The 21,020-nt window shown below is 32.3% G+C and overlaps 1 protein-coding gene across 2 annotated transcripts; it reads left to right on the top strand.

Annotated features, from left to right (window-relative positions):
• The first annotated feature begins 3,332 nt into the window (after positions 1-3,332).
• On the top strand, positions 3,333-16,363 carry LOC106461411 (zinc finger protein 91-like). Of its 2 annotated transcripts, none has more exons than XM_022390912.1 (3): positions 3,333-3,422; positions 8,708-8,951; positions 13,898-16,363. In XM_022390912.1, exons 2-3 carry the CDS (start codon positions 8,721-8,723, stop codon positions 16,034-16,036), a joined length of 2,370 nt encoding a protein of 789 aa, XP_022246620.1. In that variant the 5' UTR covers positions 3,333-3,422; positions 8,708-8,720; the 3' UTR covers positions 16,037-16,363. The 2 variants fall into 2 exon arrangements, with proteins under 2 accessions (XP_022246620.1, XP_022246671.1); XM_022390963.1 differs by lacking the exon at positions 3,333-3,422 and adding an exon at positions 3,727-4,303.
• The last annotated feature ends 4,657 nt before the right edge of the window (positions 16,364-21,020 follow it).

The following is a 21,020-nucleotide window of genomic DNA, read 5'->3' as shown; positions in this document are numbered from 1 at the left end:
GACAGACACAACTATAGAGCACTGGTAGAGGCTCTGGAACTCAGGTATGGAACCCAACATCAGTCAGAAGTCTACAGGTCTAAATTTAGGACGAGAATCCGTGCTAAAGAGGAGAGCCTGCAAGAGGCTCACACATTATAGGAAATTGGGTTACCTTAGAAAATCACAGGTACGATACAAAGAAGAAAATCTGATGCCATGACACCAGAATTTATTGGAACAAGATAACACTGCGGTTACCTAACACGGGATTGCTCTTTCATGCATGTGAAAATGGGTGGAAGAGCCAAGAATTAAAAATTTTTGGTACATGAATTGATTTTAGAGTGTGTGTTTTTATATGTTGTACTTAGCCATTAAGGATTTGCAAGTCTCGATTTTTGGGTGAACATTTTACCCCTTTTAAGGAATTATTTTGAAAAAGAAAAGAGAAAAAAAATAACTCACTATATATATATATATATATATGCATAGTAAATATCTGTAAAATGAGATTTTGTTGATGTAATCATTAAAAAATTTGTTTGTTTTGTTTTCTGTTTTGTTTTTCTACTTTCTTTTAGGTTGAATTTTGTGATTGGTTTACTTATTTTTTAAGTCTGTCCACTCTTGTGTTTTGTCTCTATATATATGTGTGCCTATATCTTGCTTGTTATATTATTGTTAAAGTGTATTTTGATATGTGGGTTTATTATTGTTAAAAGGTATTACATCATGCATTCTATCTTTTAAGATTATGGTTAAAGGTCTCATTATTGTCTTGTGTTCAACCAAAGTTAAAGTTTAAAAGAATTTTCTTTTTAATTACTTCATTGTTCTTTATATTGTTTTAATAGCTTTTTTGGAAACCATGGCAAAGGGTTTATTTTTGTATTGAATATGCTTCATTATCAGAGGCTTTTTGTTGTCCATTTTCGCGTGTAAGTGTTCTTAGGAATAAAGTAAAGTTAACATGCTCCTGGACTATGTCACGAGTTAATTAGGATTGGTTATAAAGTTAATTTTAGTTGTTGGCTTGGGGACAGACCTAAGAGGGAGAAGGGGCGAAAGTGTGACATGCGGGCATGTTATGTATTTTCTATATTCTATAGTGATGTTGCAGTTTCAAAATTTATGATTATTTAGTTGTTGCACTATCATGGTGGCAGCACGTGATCAGAAAATTATTAACATTAACTCGTTCTAGTTGCTTCACTTCTTTGTTCTCTCTAGTAGGTGAAGTCTTTTCTTCTCACAAGAATATTTCAGTATTGTAATAAACATCCGAGTTAATTGGGTTTGCACTGGGATAAACTTTTCTGGCTGCTGATACTACAAGTGACAATTGACTATTACTAGATAGATCTGCTGTTTTCCGTGGGTTTCTCTGTCTCACACTTGTTTGGAAATTGGGTTATTTGAGAATATTACATTTATTTCCTACAAGAACTGGTGTGGTTTAGGTCTTACTTAGAATACTGTTTTGTATCATCTTATCTAAGAAAGGATATTCACTTACTGAAAAGGGTTCAGAAGAGGGTTATTAGGGTAAGAAGAAGGGTAAGAGGTGATCTTATTGAAGTTTAAAATATTATACAGAAGATTGATAAGAAAATACCACTGATTTATTTGTACTATGTTCTGAAAATAATAGGACAAGAGAAAACAAGCTTAAAATTTGAAGAAAAAAAAGAGACTAGTGACAGTTTTATTTTTCTAACAAGATCGTTTATATATGATATAAGGTGTTGTCGGCTGTAGTAATAGTGGTGTACTAAGTGAAACATTCATGAATTTTATCCTTCCATAATTAGAATAGAATAATCCGTGTTCAAGTATATTCACGTAAAAGTTTTGTTAATTTCCATGCAGTTTCTGCATGATATTATGACATTCTTGGTGACTGGATGTCTCAAGGCAAATGCTACATACTGCAACATTTTATTCTCAAGTTTCAAGTTAGTATGTATGTATGAGTTTTTTTATGGACTTTTTGGAACGTAGCCTATTCAAATAAGCAATAAAGAAATCTGTACAACTGGCTTGGCTTAAGACTGCATGTGGACCCTAGGTTGAAATATGTAATGGATTGTGGGATACCTGACTGTCTTTGTCTGGTCAGAGTAGCTAAGTCGGGTATTTCCAGGATTCTCTCTCTTGAATTCTCTTGATCCTTGTCTTTCAACCCTAGCAGCCATACAAAAGAAGCCTGGCAAGTTTGGGCAACAGAACGCTGTGTTTGTAAGTAAACAATGAATTTTGTGTTTGCATAATTTCCTATACTGTCTGTGTTCAATTTATTCTTCATTTAACAGTCCTGAACCCGGATTTTGTGGATGTGGACCATCATATGGTAGTTTAAGTTGTTAGAAAGTGTATTACTAGCAAGCATTAGTGGGTTGACCTTTTAGATTAGTTAGTAGAGTATTCACCTGGTTGTGAAAGGTCTCGGGTTGAAATATTAGTCAAGAATTAAATTAACACATGGAAACTTTTGGCTATTGTGAATATCACAGTGAAGGTCAGCATATTACATCCATGAAGTAATAAATGACTCCTTGTTGTCCGCAAGTAAAAATGTATTTTCAACCTGAATGGTACCTATTGCACGCATGGGCTAACCGACTTCATTGACTTACTTACAGTGAATCAGCAGCAACTGTTGTCACAAGTGCTTTAAACGAAATAATACACTGATTCCAATCATTATATTGAATTACTGATAGTGGTATTGTTTTGTTTTGAATTTCACGCAAAACTACTCGAAGGCTATCTGTGCTGCCATCCATAATTTAACAGTAATAGATAGAAGGCAGCTAGTTAACACCACCCACCGCCAACTCCTGGGCTACTATTATCAACGAATAGTGGGGATGATTATTACATTATCCCCCCTCCCGATAAAAGGGCAAGCATGTTCATTCAAAAACTGTTTTGTTATTCAAGAGAAGAAAATTATGTTGTCCGCAAGTAAAAAAGTATTTCCAACCTGAATGGTACCTATTGCACGCATGGGCTAAACGACTTAATTGACTTACTCACAGTGAATCAGCAGCAGCTGTTGTCACAAGTGATTTAAACGAAATAATACACTGACTCCAATCATTATATTGAATTACAGATAGTGGTATTGTTTTGTTACAGATATACATATCATTCTTAATTAAAACTAAAGTGAATCCAGCTGTAAGACTCACTTACATGCTAGTTGATTCATAATTATTACACAATTTTTGTTCAGTATTTTACTTATTTAAAATAAATAAATTACAAGTAATTTGTTACCGTAACCAATAGACACCGGGAGAAGGCGTGCTAACGATAGTACGTTAGTTATCTATTCTTCATTTGGCGAATTTTGCTCTAGTGTTAGTAATCTAAGTATCTAATGTTATAGTAATACAAATAGTCACTAACACGTAACAAGTGTATGAATGAGGAAAGTAAGAAAATCTGATTTCTAGAATATTGCAAGTTTATCATTGTATTAGACAAATTTAAAAAAACGTCAGTGTTTTTAAGAATTTTATACGCTCTTTTTAAGTTGAGTTTACACTTTCAGTGGAAGTTCCACTGTTCCAACTTTTTAGCCAGCGGAACGGTGGAATTTGGAAATAGTTTTGAATATTTATACTCTAGATTTAATTTTAAGTTTTACCAGTTTGAAATAAAAATATATTGTTTAAAAATTAAAATTGGATATTTTGACAAAAAGTAAAACTACACGCGTAACATTCAGTCTAACTTTCTAAGAAACTATGTAACATTTTTAATTTTATGAGAGTTGTATGTTAACGGTTTAATCCTAAAATTAACGCTTAATTTAAAAATTAGTTAAACTTAAATCATACTCTACACCTTTTTGCTTAAAATTACTTTAGACATATTACCTTTCACTTTCAGCATCCTGTTTCTTACGAGTTCCACTTCCAGACTTTCTTATAGGATTTATTCAAAGCTTAATCATTTGATAGTTATACGTAATTAATGGATATATCATATGTAAAGTATGTACTATTTTGTAAATACAAAATTAGGAAAAAACGACCTTTATATTCCAGATAATTATAAAATAACTTTTTATTTTAACCAACGTTTTGCCTTTGCAGCTTCTTCAGAGTTAGTACATGCAACTGTTTGATATTAGAATATTTGTTAAACTAAAAACTGCTTGTAATGTTATATTGTTCGAGTTAAGCTTTGTAATGAAAAGTTAAAATAACATGGGAGGCTGAAAATGTTATTTCAGTTAGCTTCATCATTCTTTCCTGGCACCTTTATAGTGTTGAAAACCCAAAGTGTCTTCTGGAATTGCAAAACTATGGTAAAGTTTTTCATTGAGGCTGTATTTATATATCTGTGTGTGTAGGCAGGGGATGATAAACTGGGTGATATTTTTCTCACCTTTATTCTTTAGATTAAGCCAAGTATGTCCAAGTCCTAAAATGAAAGACAAACTCACCACCACAACATAAATTTTAAAATTATGTATGAACTCATGTTGTTCTTGATAAATAATCATACTTGAAATTGAAAAAGAAATTTATCTCAGACACCAAAGTAATATACATATAAACAAATCCTTCCATATATGTTTGAATTTCGGTGCTTCATAAGCTAAGTTGAAGGCCTGGCTACACAAATGTTTTTAAGACATGATAAGACATTTAGAAGATATATGGTCTTGCCATGGTGTTTTTACATGATGTACACCAAAATTTTCAAAGCATTGTTAACTAACTGATGTACCTGTTTAATGCACTAGGAAGACGTAGGAAGTCCCCCAGAGTGATATAGGTGGAGTAGGCACTTGGATCTAACTTCCCTTCTTGTAATTCTATGGGGGTGGGGGTTAGATGCCAGGTGCAATTTGCTAGGTAGTTGACACAATATACTATAAAGACTTAGGGATAGGGGGCATGTCAAGTTTGGTGAAAACTGGTCCAGAGCTTTTCCAGTTATATACAAACACACACAGACTTTTGCCAAATGGTGTTTTAGATGTGGTTAGATTTTGTTTTTTTCTGCATTTATTCCAGATTTTTATAAGATTTGCATATTAATCTGTATGTAAGCTTTTTTATTATAGCTCATTCCATATAATTCTTAAGCTAGAGCTGAGCAATTAGTGGAATATGATCATTTGGTTAATGATCAGTTTCATAAATTGATTACATTAAACTAATTGCTTGTGATCACATGAGGTATGGATAATTGAAAATAGTAATAATTGGAAACACTAAAAATAAGAGTTGATTGTTTACATGAACTATGATACTAATTGATTAAGATGAACAACCTTGAATCCATCAAAAGTAGTAATGATAACCCTTAATAGAAATATTTTGATTATTTGGATAGCTCAACTAATTCAAAACAATGATAATTGGAAACATTAATTTGGGTTAGTTAATTATTTTTGTGACATTAATCAATTTAATCATAATTTTGATTAATCTTTTAATTTACAGGACACTAATTGATATAACCGATGCTCATTCGTAATAGATTGTATCATTTAATCAACTAAGTTGCCCAGCTCTACCTTTAGTCCATGTTATTTGTGATATGCATATTTAACTAATTTGTCTAGATACAAATATAAGCTTGAAGGTATGAGAATCTCTGAATCTTAGTTGTTTTTAAAGGATAAATGACCTAGAAAATAAGATGATGTAGGAATCAAGCCTTTTTTTGCTTTACAAAAAACTTAAGTCATGATAGAATTGCAAAATACATTGTCAGTTCTTTCGTTGAAGCTCTTATAGGTTATGTTATAACTATTTGTTTGTTTGTAGTAGATACTGGATGATGTACATCTGACACCAAAATCTGCACCTTTATAAATATCTGTTGTTTACTTATCACACAAAGTATTTATGAAGTTTCAGTATTATCTGTTGCAAATAAAATATTACAGATATTAATTTATGATTTTTGCATTGCACTGTATTATACATTTTATTGATCATATGTCATTAGTACTGTTTAAGACAATATGAGACTGAAGAAAAGGGCATGATTGCGTTGAAGCTAGTTTCTCCAATTTCAAGTCTTCTGATAGTTTGTTCCACCTGCTGCATATTATTTGCATATTTGTGACATGAAATTGTGTTTTATCATTTGAATACAAATATCATGCGGATTCATGTATATGTAGTAGCTGACTGTAAATGTGCTAAATATAAAACATTTTCATGTTGATTTCTTTTTAGAAAAACATCTGTAGGGTTGATCTCTAATTAACATATCCTCATTATCCTTCCTGTTGTGAGAGAAATGTTAATTGTTTTTTAATTGTGTATGCTCTGGCATGCACCTAGAGTATAAAACCATAATGTTAATTCTGTCTAGTATAATTTTTTCTTTCAAAATATTGATGTTTTTCTTGTTTTCTGTTCTCTTTCAATAAAACGTAAGTAAAAATGATAAGAAAATAGTATATGTAACATTTTTCTGATGTACGTGTATAGCTACTAAAATGTAGTGCATCTTATTTTTTTAGTGGTATAACATATAAAAAGTTTGTGTATTAAGTAGTTTGTTATAAATCTACAGTAAGACAACCTAAAGTGGTAGGTGTTTGTGGGTGCATTTTTGGACTAATCCAGCAGTGAAAGACTTTGTGAATGTTACCTGAAATAATACAGTACCAAATTAACTAATTACAAAGCTAAAAAAATACATATAAATAATGCTCAGGGTACTGAAATATTTGAAAAGTGTAATATAGTTTAAAGTCTTGTGTCAATCTAAATCAAAAAAGGTTTTCCTTAGCTAACAGGCAGTAATGAAAATTGTCTCTAGTAAATTTTATGTGGCTGTCAAACTTCCAACTGATTCTGTAATTAACTCTATTCTTTTCTTTTTTTTCTGAATGGTACACCTTTAAAAATATCTGACATTTGTATTACAGAATGAGTGCTGAATTACTGTTTTCTCTTTTTTCTACTCCCCCCTCCTTTTTTTTTACCTTGTTTTTATACTGACAGAGAGATCTGATGTACTTGTGTGATCAGTTGTGGTGTCAGTTTGGGATTCCAGGGATCATGAAAATTGTAACATTCAATAATTATGTTTTGCTAAGGGTTACCTATTATTGTAGTATGGTTTCATTTACATGTATTCAGGTTGTTTACATGGAAATAGAGGGACTGGAAGAAGCATAAAAGCTTCTGTAAGTCTAGTTTCAAAATATTGAGGAGAAATGCTAAGAGTTTTACATTAAGAATAGCCAAGGTAAATAAACTATAATGATGGCAAAAATATGAGCACTAGGTTTTAATAATAAAATTTTAACCATAAGCATTTTGTGCATTTTATAATATTTTTTTTGCAGTTAAATTCATATATAATTTGAAAAGTTGAGGATTGAAAACATCTGTTTGTATTTGGCTCAAAAACATGGTTGACTCATATTCATCTTTGTTCTTTCTAGTCTTGTAAAACAACAAGCATCTCACTAGAGTGTCCAGAAATTATATTAACAAATTAATTAACATTTTTTTCTCTGTCTCTTGAAACTTCTACATGGTTCTTATTTTAGTACCATATTACATGTATGTTCCAATATACTTCTGTTGGTGCAATACAATTCCAGTAAACCTTGTAGGAGAGCTTCATGGGTCTGAAACCCAAAGTAACAATTTGTTAACATATTTTCAGACAAGTGTACTTCTAGTCATTGGTAAAACTTTTTCGTGGAATAACATAACTATACTATACTAACAGCTACATTTAGGTCGTTTTGGACTTATTTAAAAATTCATCATCTTCTTGCATTACTTTATTAATAATATCACCCTATCTGTGACTAACATTACAGCATCTGCCATCTCTTAGGGGTTGGTGAAGGAGAGGAATTATTCTAGTTTAATCATATATTGGTTTACAGGAAGAGTTCAGATCTATTAAAAACAGTTTATTGTATCTAGACAAAGTAAATTTTAAAACAGAATTAAAAAAAAAATTACAATGATTCAAGGAAAAAATATTAATCTGTTTAAATGGTGCTAATAAGAACAAACTTTATGTAAGTATTAAATTAAGGCATTAGTTACTTTTAAAATAATGTTTATTTAGGTACTTTTTTTTATAGTAGAATTACAGTTATTCATACCTACCACTGTCATCAACCAGGAATACTAAATATTCATGTGTACAGTTATGTTGTACCTTAGTGTTCATGATCATGTATAATTGAATTTGTTAATTTACAAAAAGTAATAAATGTGTTATTCATAAGAATAAGGAACACACTTGTGTTTTAAGTAACAAGAATGAACTTTTTTTTTCCCTGACATTCTGTGGGTGATATAGCAATTGCTGGAAGTTGTCAAACAGTTAAGTGTAATGAAATTATACCATCTATTTAGCATTTTTTAAAAGCGGCATTTTATTTTTCTAACAGCAAAAATAAAAAACTTTTTTGGAATTAGCTGTCATGAACAGAAATATTCTGAAACTTTAAAATCACATAATACAAGATGAGAAGAAATACCTTACTTTAAGTGTGATGCATTTCATTAAGAGACATGCTGAAAAGCGAACAAAACAACCAAAGGTTAAGTTTTTTTTTGTCACTTGCTTAATTTTACAAATAAGAATAAATTAATTGAAACATGTAACTGAGGTGCGAGGAGTAATTATCTTTTTTTGTACTAAGGATTTAGTCAAATAAGTTAATGATTGTAATAAAAATAAAGTATTTGTTTTATATCTTGATCAGGTAAAATTAAGCAATGAATCCTGAAGCAAATATGTCATTATCACAAGTGGCTGTCATGAATAAGGGTTTCAAGGGAAATCAGTATCAACAACCTACAGAATTTCAGTGTCCTGTATGCAAGAAATACTTCAGCAGGAAATGTACGCTTCAGATGCATCTTCTAATTCATCAAGATGTCAAACCACACATTTGCCCTTTTTGTGGACAAAGCTTTCGTCAGAAGGGAACGCTGATGAGACACAAAGTGAGACTGGTGGTGTTTTTTTTTTTTTCTCTAATTTTTTCAATAAAATAATTACAATTAAACTACTCTAAATAGTTACTAAGTTAAGATTACCATTATTACTAAATGGTGGGTATTGAGTATTTTTCATTTTTAATGATCAGGTTGATCATATTGCAGTTCATTTGACAATAGTTCATTACAGTTTCAGAAATCTAAAGTTGTTTATTCTTTGAACTTTAGTTCTATTCAAGCCATTAGCACTAGGTTTTGTTATCAAAATAATTTTAAATTTACCTAAAGATTCACAGCATCAGTATGTGATCTTTCTTGCAAATTGACTTCCAACTGACCTGTATCAAAATTGAAATCATTGCATAACCCCTCTAGCACAGATAATATGCACTTGATGGTTTTTATGCTTATTTCATGTACATATGTACTTTATGACCTTCTGTGGTTGATATTTCTCTAAGAAATTTGAAGTTAGGGTTTTGTACAGCTTTTAGATTTGGAGTGGATTGGTATGTCAAGGTGGTTATATGTAATAGCTGTTCATTTGGGTTGTCCTCTCAGCAGGTGGTGTTTCTACTGATACAAGCTAACACTTATATGTACACATGTATGTATGTATGTATGAATGTAAATTATTTGATTGATTAATGGTATCTTCACTTTGTACAGTATAATGTTAAATTAGCTTAGTTTTTGTGGTTTCTTGGTATTCATAACTGGCCATGTATATATCAAACAACCAGAATACTACCAGAGTAAGATAACAAATTACAAAATTGAATGAATTGCAACACTGCATAGAACTGCTCCCATTTGAACACTTAAGGCATCTGCATAGAGAAAATTGGGGCCATTATCAGTGCCTGCTTTATCTTATCAAATGCATATTGACACTAGGGAATCCTATTCTACTCAACATTGTCAGAATTTAAAATATAATTCTTTCACCTGTTGTCAAAATAAAAGGCTTTTACTTGTATTTTTTAATAGTATAATTATATATTCTGTTGTTGTTGGGCTTAAGATTCTTCTACAGTAAGTGTCTGTGACTTGTTAGTGATAAATTCAACGATAAATGAACAGCACACACTTCACTTGTTTTCAAAATAATATATATGTATTCAAAACAAGTTAAGCATATGTACAACAAATTCTTTACACTATAGAGATTATAGGCATATCATAGACACTATATATATAGTTCTCTCCTTCTTGTCAGAAGTCCACTTAGGTCTATTCAGTTACATTAGAATTTCTGTTGACAAGCTGAACTATCTTTTCTATTACTATTGCACTAGTATTCTGTGTGTGATTCACTTACAATTGTGGAGCGAGTTACTGTAATCATTTAGTCTTCTTTCTTCAAAAGATCCTCTGTTCCGTTTGTCAAAGTGCACTCAGGCTGATTCAATTACTTTAGAACCATGCTTTGATGGAATAATTCTTCTTCTTATCTTTTATACTGTTAGTCTTACTCTAACATGTTAACATTAGGCCTATGTTAATTGTTAGGCCTATCACTTCTACAGCAGTTAACTTCACACCAAACTTTTTCTTGCTTGTAGCTTTACTCTCTTCTGCTGTTTCCGCTCATCTCACACTATTTATATGTTTATCACTTAATTGTCTGCCCTCTTCTATAAATCTTATTCTTGACGTCAGTGTATTGCACGCAACGTTGTATAGTCTCATCATCAATGAATTATTAACACAACTTCCTACAATTGTTTGTTTTTAACTCTTATTATAACAAAAACTAAATAATAATATAATATTCACTCACAAAATAAATTAATCAATAATATTAAAACTAAACAGTCTTTTATATCATGACAAACATGCATTCTGCTTAGATGGTATAAGGGTTGAGTAATTGCAGCTTAGCTAGAAATGAACTGATTATTTCAAAACACATGTACCTAAAATAGATACTTAACTCCTTACAGTTTTCTTTAGTAGAAAAATCTTTTACATCTTAACTTTCATCATTTGTATGTATTCTGCATAGTAATTTTAAACCCTAAAAAGGATACTTCTGGTTGGCAGAATTTACTTTTGCTAATTTTCACAGTCAGGTCAGCCATACAAAGCTTATAAAACAACTGGTTTGAGGTCTTTGAGATGGTGTTCAAATGTTGATGAGAGCACACTAATGTCATCAATATATGATTTTAAACAGTCTTTTGCATCTTTAAAGGATCTTATCTACGAGTCTTTGAAAAGTTGCAGATGCATGTTTTTGAACTGAAAGGCATTACTTGTTGCTTTCTTTAGTCCACATAGAACCATAAATCATTAGTCTTTATCTTGCCAATAACTACTGGAGAAGCCTAAGAAATGGACGGCCCAATTGATCCATCACAGAACATTTCATTCACTTGTTTGTGAAGCATTTTTAGTTTAGTGAACAAATAATGACATTGTTTACTAAATTTTGATTTTTCACTAATGGTTTCAGTGATAGGTTCAGTTGCATCTGAAAGTACAGACTTATCATTAAAAATATTAGCATATTTCAATAATTTTTCAGTTTCATTCCTACAAGCACTACACTTCAGTGATCAGTGTTTCATTGAAGTATTACAGGCAGCAAAAGGCACATTTATTTCAATAACATTTCTTAGAAAGTCCTTATTAACTTCATCCTGTTGGATAAAATCTAAACCAGTGAGACAAGATATTGCTAAATATTTTACAATATCAGTTGTTTGCTCCATAATTCCATTTGCTACCAATAACTTTGTTATGAAATGCTGTAATTGTCAACAGTTTGTCATTCATCAGCAAGAGACACTTTTCCTTCATTCCGTGTTAGGAAATGAAAGTTTGGGCTGTTTTCGTTAATTTATTACCTCCAGCACCAAAGGTGGATGGAGTTATGTTTTCACCCCTGTGTTTGTCAGCAATATTTCTTGAAAATGGCTGAATGGTTCTGGACAAAAGTTGGTATAGATTTTAACTATGACCCAACTTAGAAGTGATTAGTTTTTGGAGGGTCATGGTCACAAAAATAAAAAAAAATCCCTATCTGTTAACATGTGGACCAGTTTTTCACACTATTGTTGTTCTACAGCTCAGTCAAAAATAATCATATTTTGATGAAACTTGGTGGACATGTGTAGAATATTATTTCTCATTGTCCTGCCAATAATGATCCATGTCTATTGATAATGATGGATACATGTTTGTATTTTTTGAAAACTGAATATGATTGATGCTGCTTGGGGGAGGTATGTGCTTTACCCCTCTGGTTGCCATATGTTTTCATCCATAATAATCAGGCCCAGTGTCTGTTTAGCCCATTACTTCAACATCATTAATTTCAAAGTGTCAAGTTTCAGTTGTGGTTATGTAAATTAAAAAGGATTTTACTGTAAGGGAAATGAAAGCTTCGTTATTTGACACCTCATTCCCTTACTGCTTTCAATCATCGCTGTGTTCTCTTTTTACATGTACAACTTTATTAGGACAGTTCATAGATAGGTTACTTATTTGATTTATAATGTTTGATAACATTTCAATAGTTTTCATTTCCATTAATCACTTCTTATTAGAAATGTTCAGTTTATTTCTGCACTGACACTTGTATTGCTTAGTGAAGGTTAGCACACTGGTAGTAGAAACAACATAGTATAATTCCAAGTACTGTGTTAATGAAACATGTAGTTGAGATATCAAACACTTTCTCTTTCAGTAGCTTTAGGGTTCCATAATGTATATAATTTTACATTTTCCTAAATAAATGTGTCTAAACTCTCCACTGTATTTCAAGTGTAGTTCCTACTGAATAGTTCTTGAGCCAACTAAGTTTTTTATTCATCTAACACAGCTGTGTATAGGTTAGTTAGGCTATCATTAAATTCAAAAGCCATTTCTGATCCTAGTGGACCTCCCCTCAAACTTGAGACTGCATTTTCTACCCATCTGTTGCCTTATATTTGGTACAGGTAAAAATGTGTTCCTAAACTCTTAATAATTTCATTAACAGTGAGATCTGACGTGCTGTCAGATTTTCTGGCTAGCGGAGGTGGAAGGTTGACTGCAGTAACGAAAGGTGGTGGTAAATCCTCAAAGGTGTCCCTATTGTAGATGAACAGATTATAGATGATAAACTGTCAAATTTTGAGGTGGTATAGGGGAGGGAGGCATTGCATGTCTTGCCACCCAATATGTTACTTAGTGTGTTCACATCTACATCTGCTTGGTCAAAAACGACAGTGAACTACTTCAAGCTTGACACATCAGCTTCATTGATCACCTTTGTAGTTCTATAATGACTTTACAATAACATTGACTTCTTTCTAATTATTATCTAACTTGTTGCTAGGATATTTATTCTGGGAAATCCAAGGCTAACCTTGCAGATAACTCGAGAGTACCTCATCCTGTCAGAGAAGAGTGCCAGAGCAGAATCACTGTAAAGCATTACATAGAATTAGCAAGTGTTTTTTTACAAATAAAAATGAGTTTTGATCAGCCATAGACAGAAGGATTAAATGACTGGTGAACTAAGTTTTTATGTAGCATAATTTAACTTCTGATTTTATATATTTCTTCTTATTTTGTTTCTATTCTTCGTATATTAATTTGGTTTAAATAGTGAAGTTATTTATTATAAACTGTCACTCCATCTTTAAACATCTGAAATGTTACATAAGATAATAAGAGTTTTTACTTCATTAACTTTGTACTTTAAAAACTTTACCACATAACCAAAATGTAAAGTATGAATTCTGTTCTTTTTCTAACAGCTGTGCTTCTGAAAAACATTTGTATGGGTGATTCTTATTAATAGAAGGACACAAACTATTTAAAAGAATCAGTTTCTTGAACATGAATATTATTGAAAATGAATATTCAGTTATTTAAGAAGCATAAAATTTTAGGTATATTGATTTAGCTTTTAAAAACTGAACCCAATTTTTAAACTTTTTTTTTTCTTCCAATTTTAGGCATTACATAGTAAAACAGCACTTTTTCACTGTGAGCTGTGTAACAAAAATTACAGACAGAAAAATGTATTTCTTCATCATTTACGACATCGGCACAATGTTGCTACTGATAGTTTGGATAGGAGGAGGGATACCACTCGGCTAGCAGATAACCAGAGTCTTCTGAAACAGTTGCCCTCCTTTGCTAAGGCTGATGATCGTGTGATCAACATGTCTGATAAAACATTTGAAAACTTGCTTTTGAACTCTTTAGGAACAGAATCTGTAAATACAATGAGACAAAAATATAAGATCTCTTCTAGTTTTCCTAGTTCTACAACAGACCAGTCTTTAATTGTTGAGCTAACAGGAGTACAAGGTAATAAAATGGAATGGGTTAATCATTCTGAAAATCAGAATCCTCTTCATCCTTATTATAGCAATGATAATGGTGTCAGTTATGGTGAATGTAAGAGAGATACTTGTGAAATACCAAAGGTGGATGTTGCAATTAGGTGGCAGTGTCAGTATTGTTCCTTTGATATTAGATTTGACCATCAGGCTTGCTGGGACCACCTCTCTATACACCGGAATGACCGACCTTATGACTGTTACAGGTGTTTGCAGTTATTTAGGAATGAGAAGGATTGCAAAAGTCACATGTTAAATCATCATTCATTACTGATGAACCAAATAGATTCTAAATTAAGAGCTGACAAAGAACTAGTTTGTGAAGAATCAGCAAATTCAGAGCTGTTGATCTCAGATGTGGAATCTGACATCTCTGTTCAATCGGGTGTTGTAACTGAGCTCGAAAAAGCAGATGTTCGACACTCAGAAGTTTCTGATTCTCTTTATCTGCAAGACATGACATATACATGTATTCCCTGTCAGTTAGATTTTTCATGTGAAGATGAGTTTGAAGTACATGTAAAATCTCATGTTCAGAGCATTTTGGTCACTGATGATGATGAATCAGAAAAAAGTTTTGTCATTCCTGGCATATATGGGAAATCAGATCAGCTTTCTCATGGTTCGGCTCCAAGTTCTGAAATATGTTCTGTTAAATCATGTGATTCTGCTACAACTTCCCAAGCTTCTTGTTCACTATATTCTCCAAATTACGATAGACACGAAAAAGAAAGAGAAGAATCAGGCTGGTACGAGCAGAAAAAGTCATTCCTATGTGAGAAAGAAGGAAAAAATATGAATTTTAATAATTGTTTAGGAATGAGTGAAAAATTAAATGTTGCAGATCCTAAAAAACAATCTGAGAGAGACATTTCACAAAGAAACACTATCAATGGAGAGACCTGTGAAAGAAATAATAATAACAGTATGAGAAATAGTTGCAGAACTATAGTGAAAACTGTCATGGCATTTTTTTGTCCATACTGTGATCTTTATTTTGATAAGAAAACTAGTTTACAGAAACATGTTGATAAGCATGTGCGACTTTTGGCAGTACAAATAATAAATGGTGTAGCTGTCAACAGAAAGGAAAAGATTTCCTTTGGAAAAAATGTAAAAAGGTCCTGTTTGGTTGTCAAGGAAGGATCATGTAAGAGAAATTGCAGTAAGCCACTTGAGATGTCAGTATTGCAAAATAAAGTTAGCTTTAGCATAGACTCTAATTGTTCCAATCAGAAGCAGTTTGTGTGTCAAAAGTGTGGGGAAAAATTTCAAAAGAAAAATAATTATTTGTATCATAAACAATTGCATTTTAGAAAAAGATCATTTTCCTCTTTTTGTAAATCTCAAAAATTTATAAAAAACAAACATTTAAAACACACAAGAAACAGACACGTAAAACAGTATCAGTGTTCGAAATGCATGAAAACATTTTTCTGTTATAAAATTATGAAGCTTCATCATAACCAATGTTTAAACAACTGCCTTGGAAGTTGTTTGGAGAAGTATGTAGAAAATCTTTCTCTTCCCGTAGCAGATCTGACAAAAAAAAATGATAATGTGTCACCTGATGTAATTGGTATAATCCCTGTTGGTGCCTTGCAGTGTTCTTCTCACACATTTTCTGAAAATTTCAATGCAAATAACAGGGTAATTGGAATTCCTGTTATTTCTCTTCAGTCTCTACCAGAGCTGGGTTCTCTTCCATTCATTGGGAAAATTTCATTAAAAAATCCAACAGCAAAATAGGAATGTACTGAGTTTTGTGTTGGCTCTGTTAATATATATATATATATATATACAAGTCACTAGCTAGTGGAATAACTTGTATGAATTATGTTGTTTCAGAATAACCAAACATCAACTTATAGCACAACTTATATGGCTTCTAATGTCTTTTGGTTCCTGTGTAGATTAATTATTAGTTGTATATTTATCTTTTGTACATTTACAGTATTGAGATTGTTTGTAGTGTGTTCTTAATGTTTTGTGTTACAAGTATGTATGTTGTTTTTGAAGTTTGACCATTAGTGTCAAAAATAAACCCAGAATAGTATGGCTTGATTTTGAATTTGATATCCTATGATAAGCCTTATGGTTTGCTTTATGTGAAGATGTGGTCTGTTTGTTACATTATCATTGACTACAACTGTTGCAATATTCTACTTACATTATCACTGACTGCAAATTACTACAGTGTTTTAGGCTTTTTGCTATTTACCCAACCATCTTGTTGTAGGTTATTTAAATTATTACTTATCAAGCTCTTAATTTCTTAATGTTTTTTTTTTTTCTCTATGTAGAGGTTGGTAAAACTTTATTTTGAGAATCCATTGTATTTTTGATGAGATCCAATACACTGATATAAATCACCTTAAAGGATTTATTAGAAAGATTGTATCTTTGAATTTTAAAAACGTCTATAAATGACAATTCCTTACAGCATTTGTGGGTTAAGAAAATTCAACTTTTTGTTTGTAAATCAGTTCATGAGATTGTAGGGAGAGACTTCAGTAGTGTGAGATGTGTTACCTCTATTAAATATATAATGAAAAGGAATTATACATGGAGTAGGAAAATAGTTATTTTTGTTACATAGTATTTAATTAACAGAGTCATTCATAAAAAAGCACTGTATTTAAATATGCTTTGTGAACAAAGGTGTTAATTGAATTTTTGATAACATTTAAAACAAAGCAGCCATTCAATGCAAGTATAAATTGGAAATAAATACATTTTAGAATTGTTTTTGTTTTAAGTTTTATATATGGATTTTAAAGATTGAAAGAAAAATTGTGAACAACTGAAAATGTAGCTGTTCCCACAAAAAACAAAATGGCATTTACATACATTGACTCTTTACGTTTTTTGAGGAAAATTATGTACCCATTATATTTTATTTAGTAATTTTTTTTGTAGAGAAACTTAAAAACTGATCTGAAAGGAAGTATAAAGTCATCAATCTGACTATAAGTGCCCCATTAAATGAAAATTAAACTTATTTGGTAACATGTTCTGAATTTTAACAAAATGTTATGTAAATATACCTCTAACTAAATAAATTACACAAAAAAATCAATACTTGTAACAACTTTGTTTTAGGAAATAGTTTTTATAAGAATTCAGTATTCAACTAAAAGCACACATGGAATTATCAATTCTTAATTCATTAATTAAGTTTTAAAATTCAAAACTAGAACTGACAATATACAAGTTAATATAGTAACGAATGTCAGAACCTCCCTGGTGGCTCAACAGTAAACTTGAGGGATTATAATGCTAGAATTCTGGATTTGATCTCCAAAATGGAGACAGTGCAGATAGCTGATGGTGTGGCATTTGGTTTGGTTAAGCAGGTCTAAGCATTGCCAAGTGGATAGCATGCCCGACTGAGGAATCCAAGGGTCTCAGGATTTGGTGTCACCAAATTCCATTCACATTTTCAGCTATGGAGCATCATAAGAGTGACAGTCCATCCCAATATTGAGTTAAAGTATCGACTTCATGCAGTTTGCCTTTCATTTGGTCTGTAGTTCAAAATTGGAGACAATTATATCTGAACTGCAGAGGCCCCTGACCTGGCTGTATATTCCATTGTGTGCATACAGTGTTGTTCAAGCACATGAAGAGCAGGATGTGTTGTTTGTTTGTTTGTGTCTGTAAAGCCAGAAGAATAGCACAGTATCATTTACTTGATTTACATTTGTTTAAGTCATCAAAGAAATCAGTTTAATTGTAACTGCTGGTTCTTTTATAACTCATAAAAAATGCAATTGTTTGAAAAAGGACTAGGTATACTATTAACTTACATGCTTAAAAACTACAAAGACAATACAAGAATGTCAGAAATTACCTTTATGTTATAAAAGTTATTATAATCCATTTACAGATTTTTTCAACTGTTGGAGAAAATATTTAAAACAACCAAAAATTAGCAAATCGTAGTGTGTATTTTGGTGTGATAGAAAAATTTGAATACTATGCCTATACACTATTTAGTTTGAATAAATTGCACACGCAGTCCAATATTCCCATCGTTCTCTGTTGCATGTTTCAAGAGGTAAATATTAAACCTGCTGACAAAAGCATGACACACCTGTTCCTATATTTTACAGGTGTATTTAATTTTTTGAATCTTAAGAAAAGCAATTTTACAGATTAATTTTTTAACCTTGAAAAAAGCAATTTCAAACATGATACACCTCTTCCTGCATTTTTACAGATTATCTAATATTTTTTATCTTAAGAAAAACAATTTCAAATTATGAAAAGAAATAGGTAGAACTTATTTTATTACTTTCCGAAAAAGAAATTATGTTTTAAATGTTACATCTGAAGAGAGTAGTATGTTTCCAATATTTTTGTGGTATTCTAAGATGAACTGATTTTCTTAAAGAGTAGTGCTGCAATAGTAGGAGGAACATCAGGAAATTAGTCACAGAGTTGACACTGGCCAAGAATGAAGAAAGAGACCTGTGCAAAAGCGAATAAAAGTAATTGTTAATAACAAAAATAGTCAAAGAAAAACAAGTGCACTTAATAATAGACAATGCTTCTACTGAAGATCTGTTTATTTGCAGACTGGTAACTTGTTATTAAGGAACATTACTTTTTCAGAGTTAGAGTTACACATTTTACTGGTGATCATTCCAACCGAAAAATAAGGGAGGTTATAACCTTAAGGTATCACTGTCCTTCTGTACGTAGTGTGTTCTACTATACAGTAATCTTTCTGGAGAAAGTGTAAATCATATCACAGGGGAATAACCCAGAACAATAGGTTCCTAAAGCAAAAGGATATTAACTACATTCCTTGATCAGCATTCCATTGCCAACCCTACAGTCTGATACACACAGCTGGAAAACAGAATGTGGCAATTTCTTTTTTAATTCTAGCTGAACATGAAATGTTTACCTTATTCAAATAAAAAAAAAGACTAGAAACATGAAATAATTACTACAAAGTACAACTTTTCACTGTCAGGCCATTTTGGCTGCCCCTAACCTTGAATTTTAAAATTCAATGAAATAATTGAAATGTGCACAGTGGTAATGAAACTGTTGAATATTGCTTTTGCCTCTGTGAAACATTTACACAAACATGACAGGCAACACAAAAGATAAGATACAAGCCAAAATACTGTTACGTCTTCGTTCGTTAGTTAATTTTCCGTAAATTCGTTCCGACGAAACTTTAGCGACACGAGACCTTTCTTAAATAAAACTGGTTTATTCTTTCCGAATATAACTTTGCGATACACTTAATTTCAACAGTCGCGCTATAATTCTCACCGAACGTCTCACGTGCTCGACTCAACAATACTCAGTTCAATTTCACATTACCACCGTCGCTTCGTGGCCGGTCTTATACATACAAAACTACACTATATCTAGAAGGATCCCGAGATTTAAGGAAGGGAGTGAATGTTCGAGAAGGACGTGGCGTAATACTAGTCACGTGACCTCCACTGACGCAGCACTGCCCCCTCCTTAGTATTGTTCAGGACGAACAATAGCCACTTACACTAAACCAATAACAATTAACAATAACTTAATTAAATGTACAGAATTACAATTCAACAAAGTCTCTTAATTTTACGGGACGTAGCTTCTTCCGTACTGGTCTATATCTCATTGGCTTCTGCCTCACGTGGGGTTCATCTGCTTCATTAGGAAATGTCCTATCGTCTGTAACAGTCATGTTAGTGGTAGTAACTTCATCAAGAGCTTCACCGTTTCCCTTCTCAAAACTGAGTAGAGTTTCTTCTTTGACAGTGGTTTTTTCAGGTGACTCGTCTTCAGCAGCGTCATTTGTTCCTTTGTTCACTTTGTCCCAACTGAAATGTCCTGGACCGTGATAACGCCAAAGCCTGTTGGCATGCACCACTTTTGGCTTACCTCGCCGACCACATTTTATCCAGAAAGTCACGTCTCAGAGACCATCCACTATGTCATATGGGCCTTCCCATGGAGAAGACAACTTAGGAGACTTCCCTTTGGTCTTCCTGGGATTATACAACCACACCTTGTCTCCTGGTTCAAAGCTGACTTCAGTAGATCTCTTATCATAAGATAGCTTCATCGAATCAGCAGACGTTTTCAAGTTTGAACGCACTTGATGGTGAATATCATCCATCCTTTCCAATAACACTTCCACAAACTCTGAGATATTCACAGGGGACTCTTCATAAGGTGGGCGTCCCTTATGCTTGGGTCCCATTTTAGCACTACATGTACTGCACCATTCTTCCACATCTCGCCTCATACCTATCCAGTAAAATCTTTGTCGTAGGTGACTCAATGTTTTCTTAATCCCGAGATGTACTCCTGTTAAAGTATCATGGGATTGATGCAGCACAACTTCCCGTGACTTTCTCGGTATAACTGTTTGCCGAGTCATCAATTTCCCATCTCCGGAGAAGAATACCATCTTCAAGCTTTAACTGGTCCCATTGTGCCCAATAGTGCTTTGTCACAGGGCTTAGACTAGACACCTTCTCCCAAGCAGGGTGTGAAACACAATAAAAATCAATTATTGGTTTCAAATCTTGATCTTTCTCCTGCTCTGCTTTAATATATATACCTGGTTCCACTTCGTCATCATCAACTTCTTCAGTCACCTTGATGGTTCCTAATTATTTCAACCTCTCTTTTAACAGTTTCCGGAACTGGGCCTTTGTTATTCCCAAACGTAATTTTATCAAAATTAATTAGAAACTTCCTTGGTATTAGA

This window comes from Limulus polyphemus, unplaced genomic scaffold (genome assembly GCF_000517525.1).
Source record: "Limulus polyphemus unplaced genomic scaffold, Limulus_polyphemus-2.1.2 Scaffold1, whole genome shotgun sequence".
Classification (NCBI taxonomy): Eukaryota; Metazoa; Arthropoda; class Merostomata; order Xiphosura; family Limulidae; genus Limulus; species Limulus polyphemus.
The sequence above is the reverse complement of the archived record's forward strand: the minus strand, read 5'-3'. Positions and strand labels throughout refer to the sequence as shown.

Coding starts and splice junctions, on each gene's coding strand:
- LOC106461411 (XM_022390912.1), top strand. CDS start 8,721: ATGAATCCTGAAGCAAATATGTCATTATCACAAGTGGCTGTCATGAAT. Junction 8,952..13,897: donor GAACGCTGATGAGACACAAA/GTGAGACTGGTG, acceptor TTCCAATTTTAG/GCATTACATAGTAAAACAGC.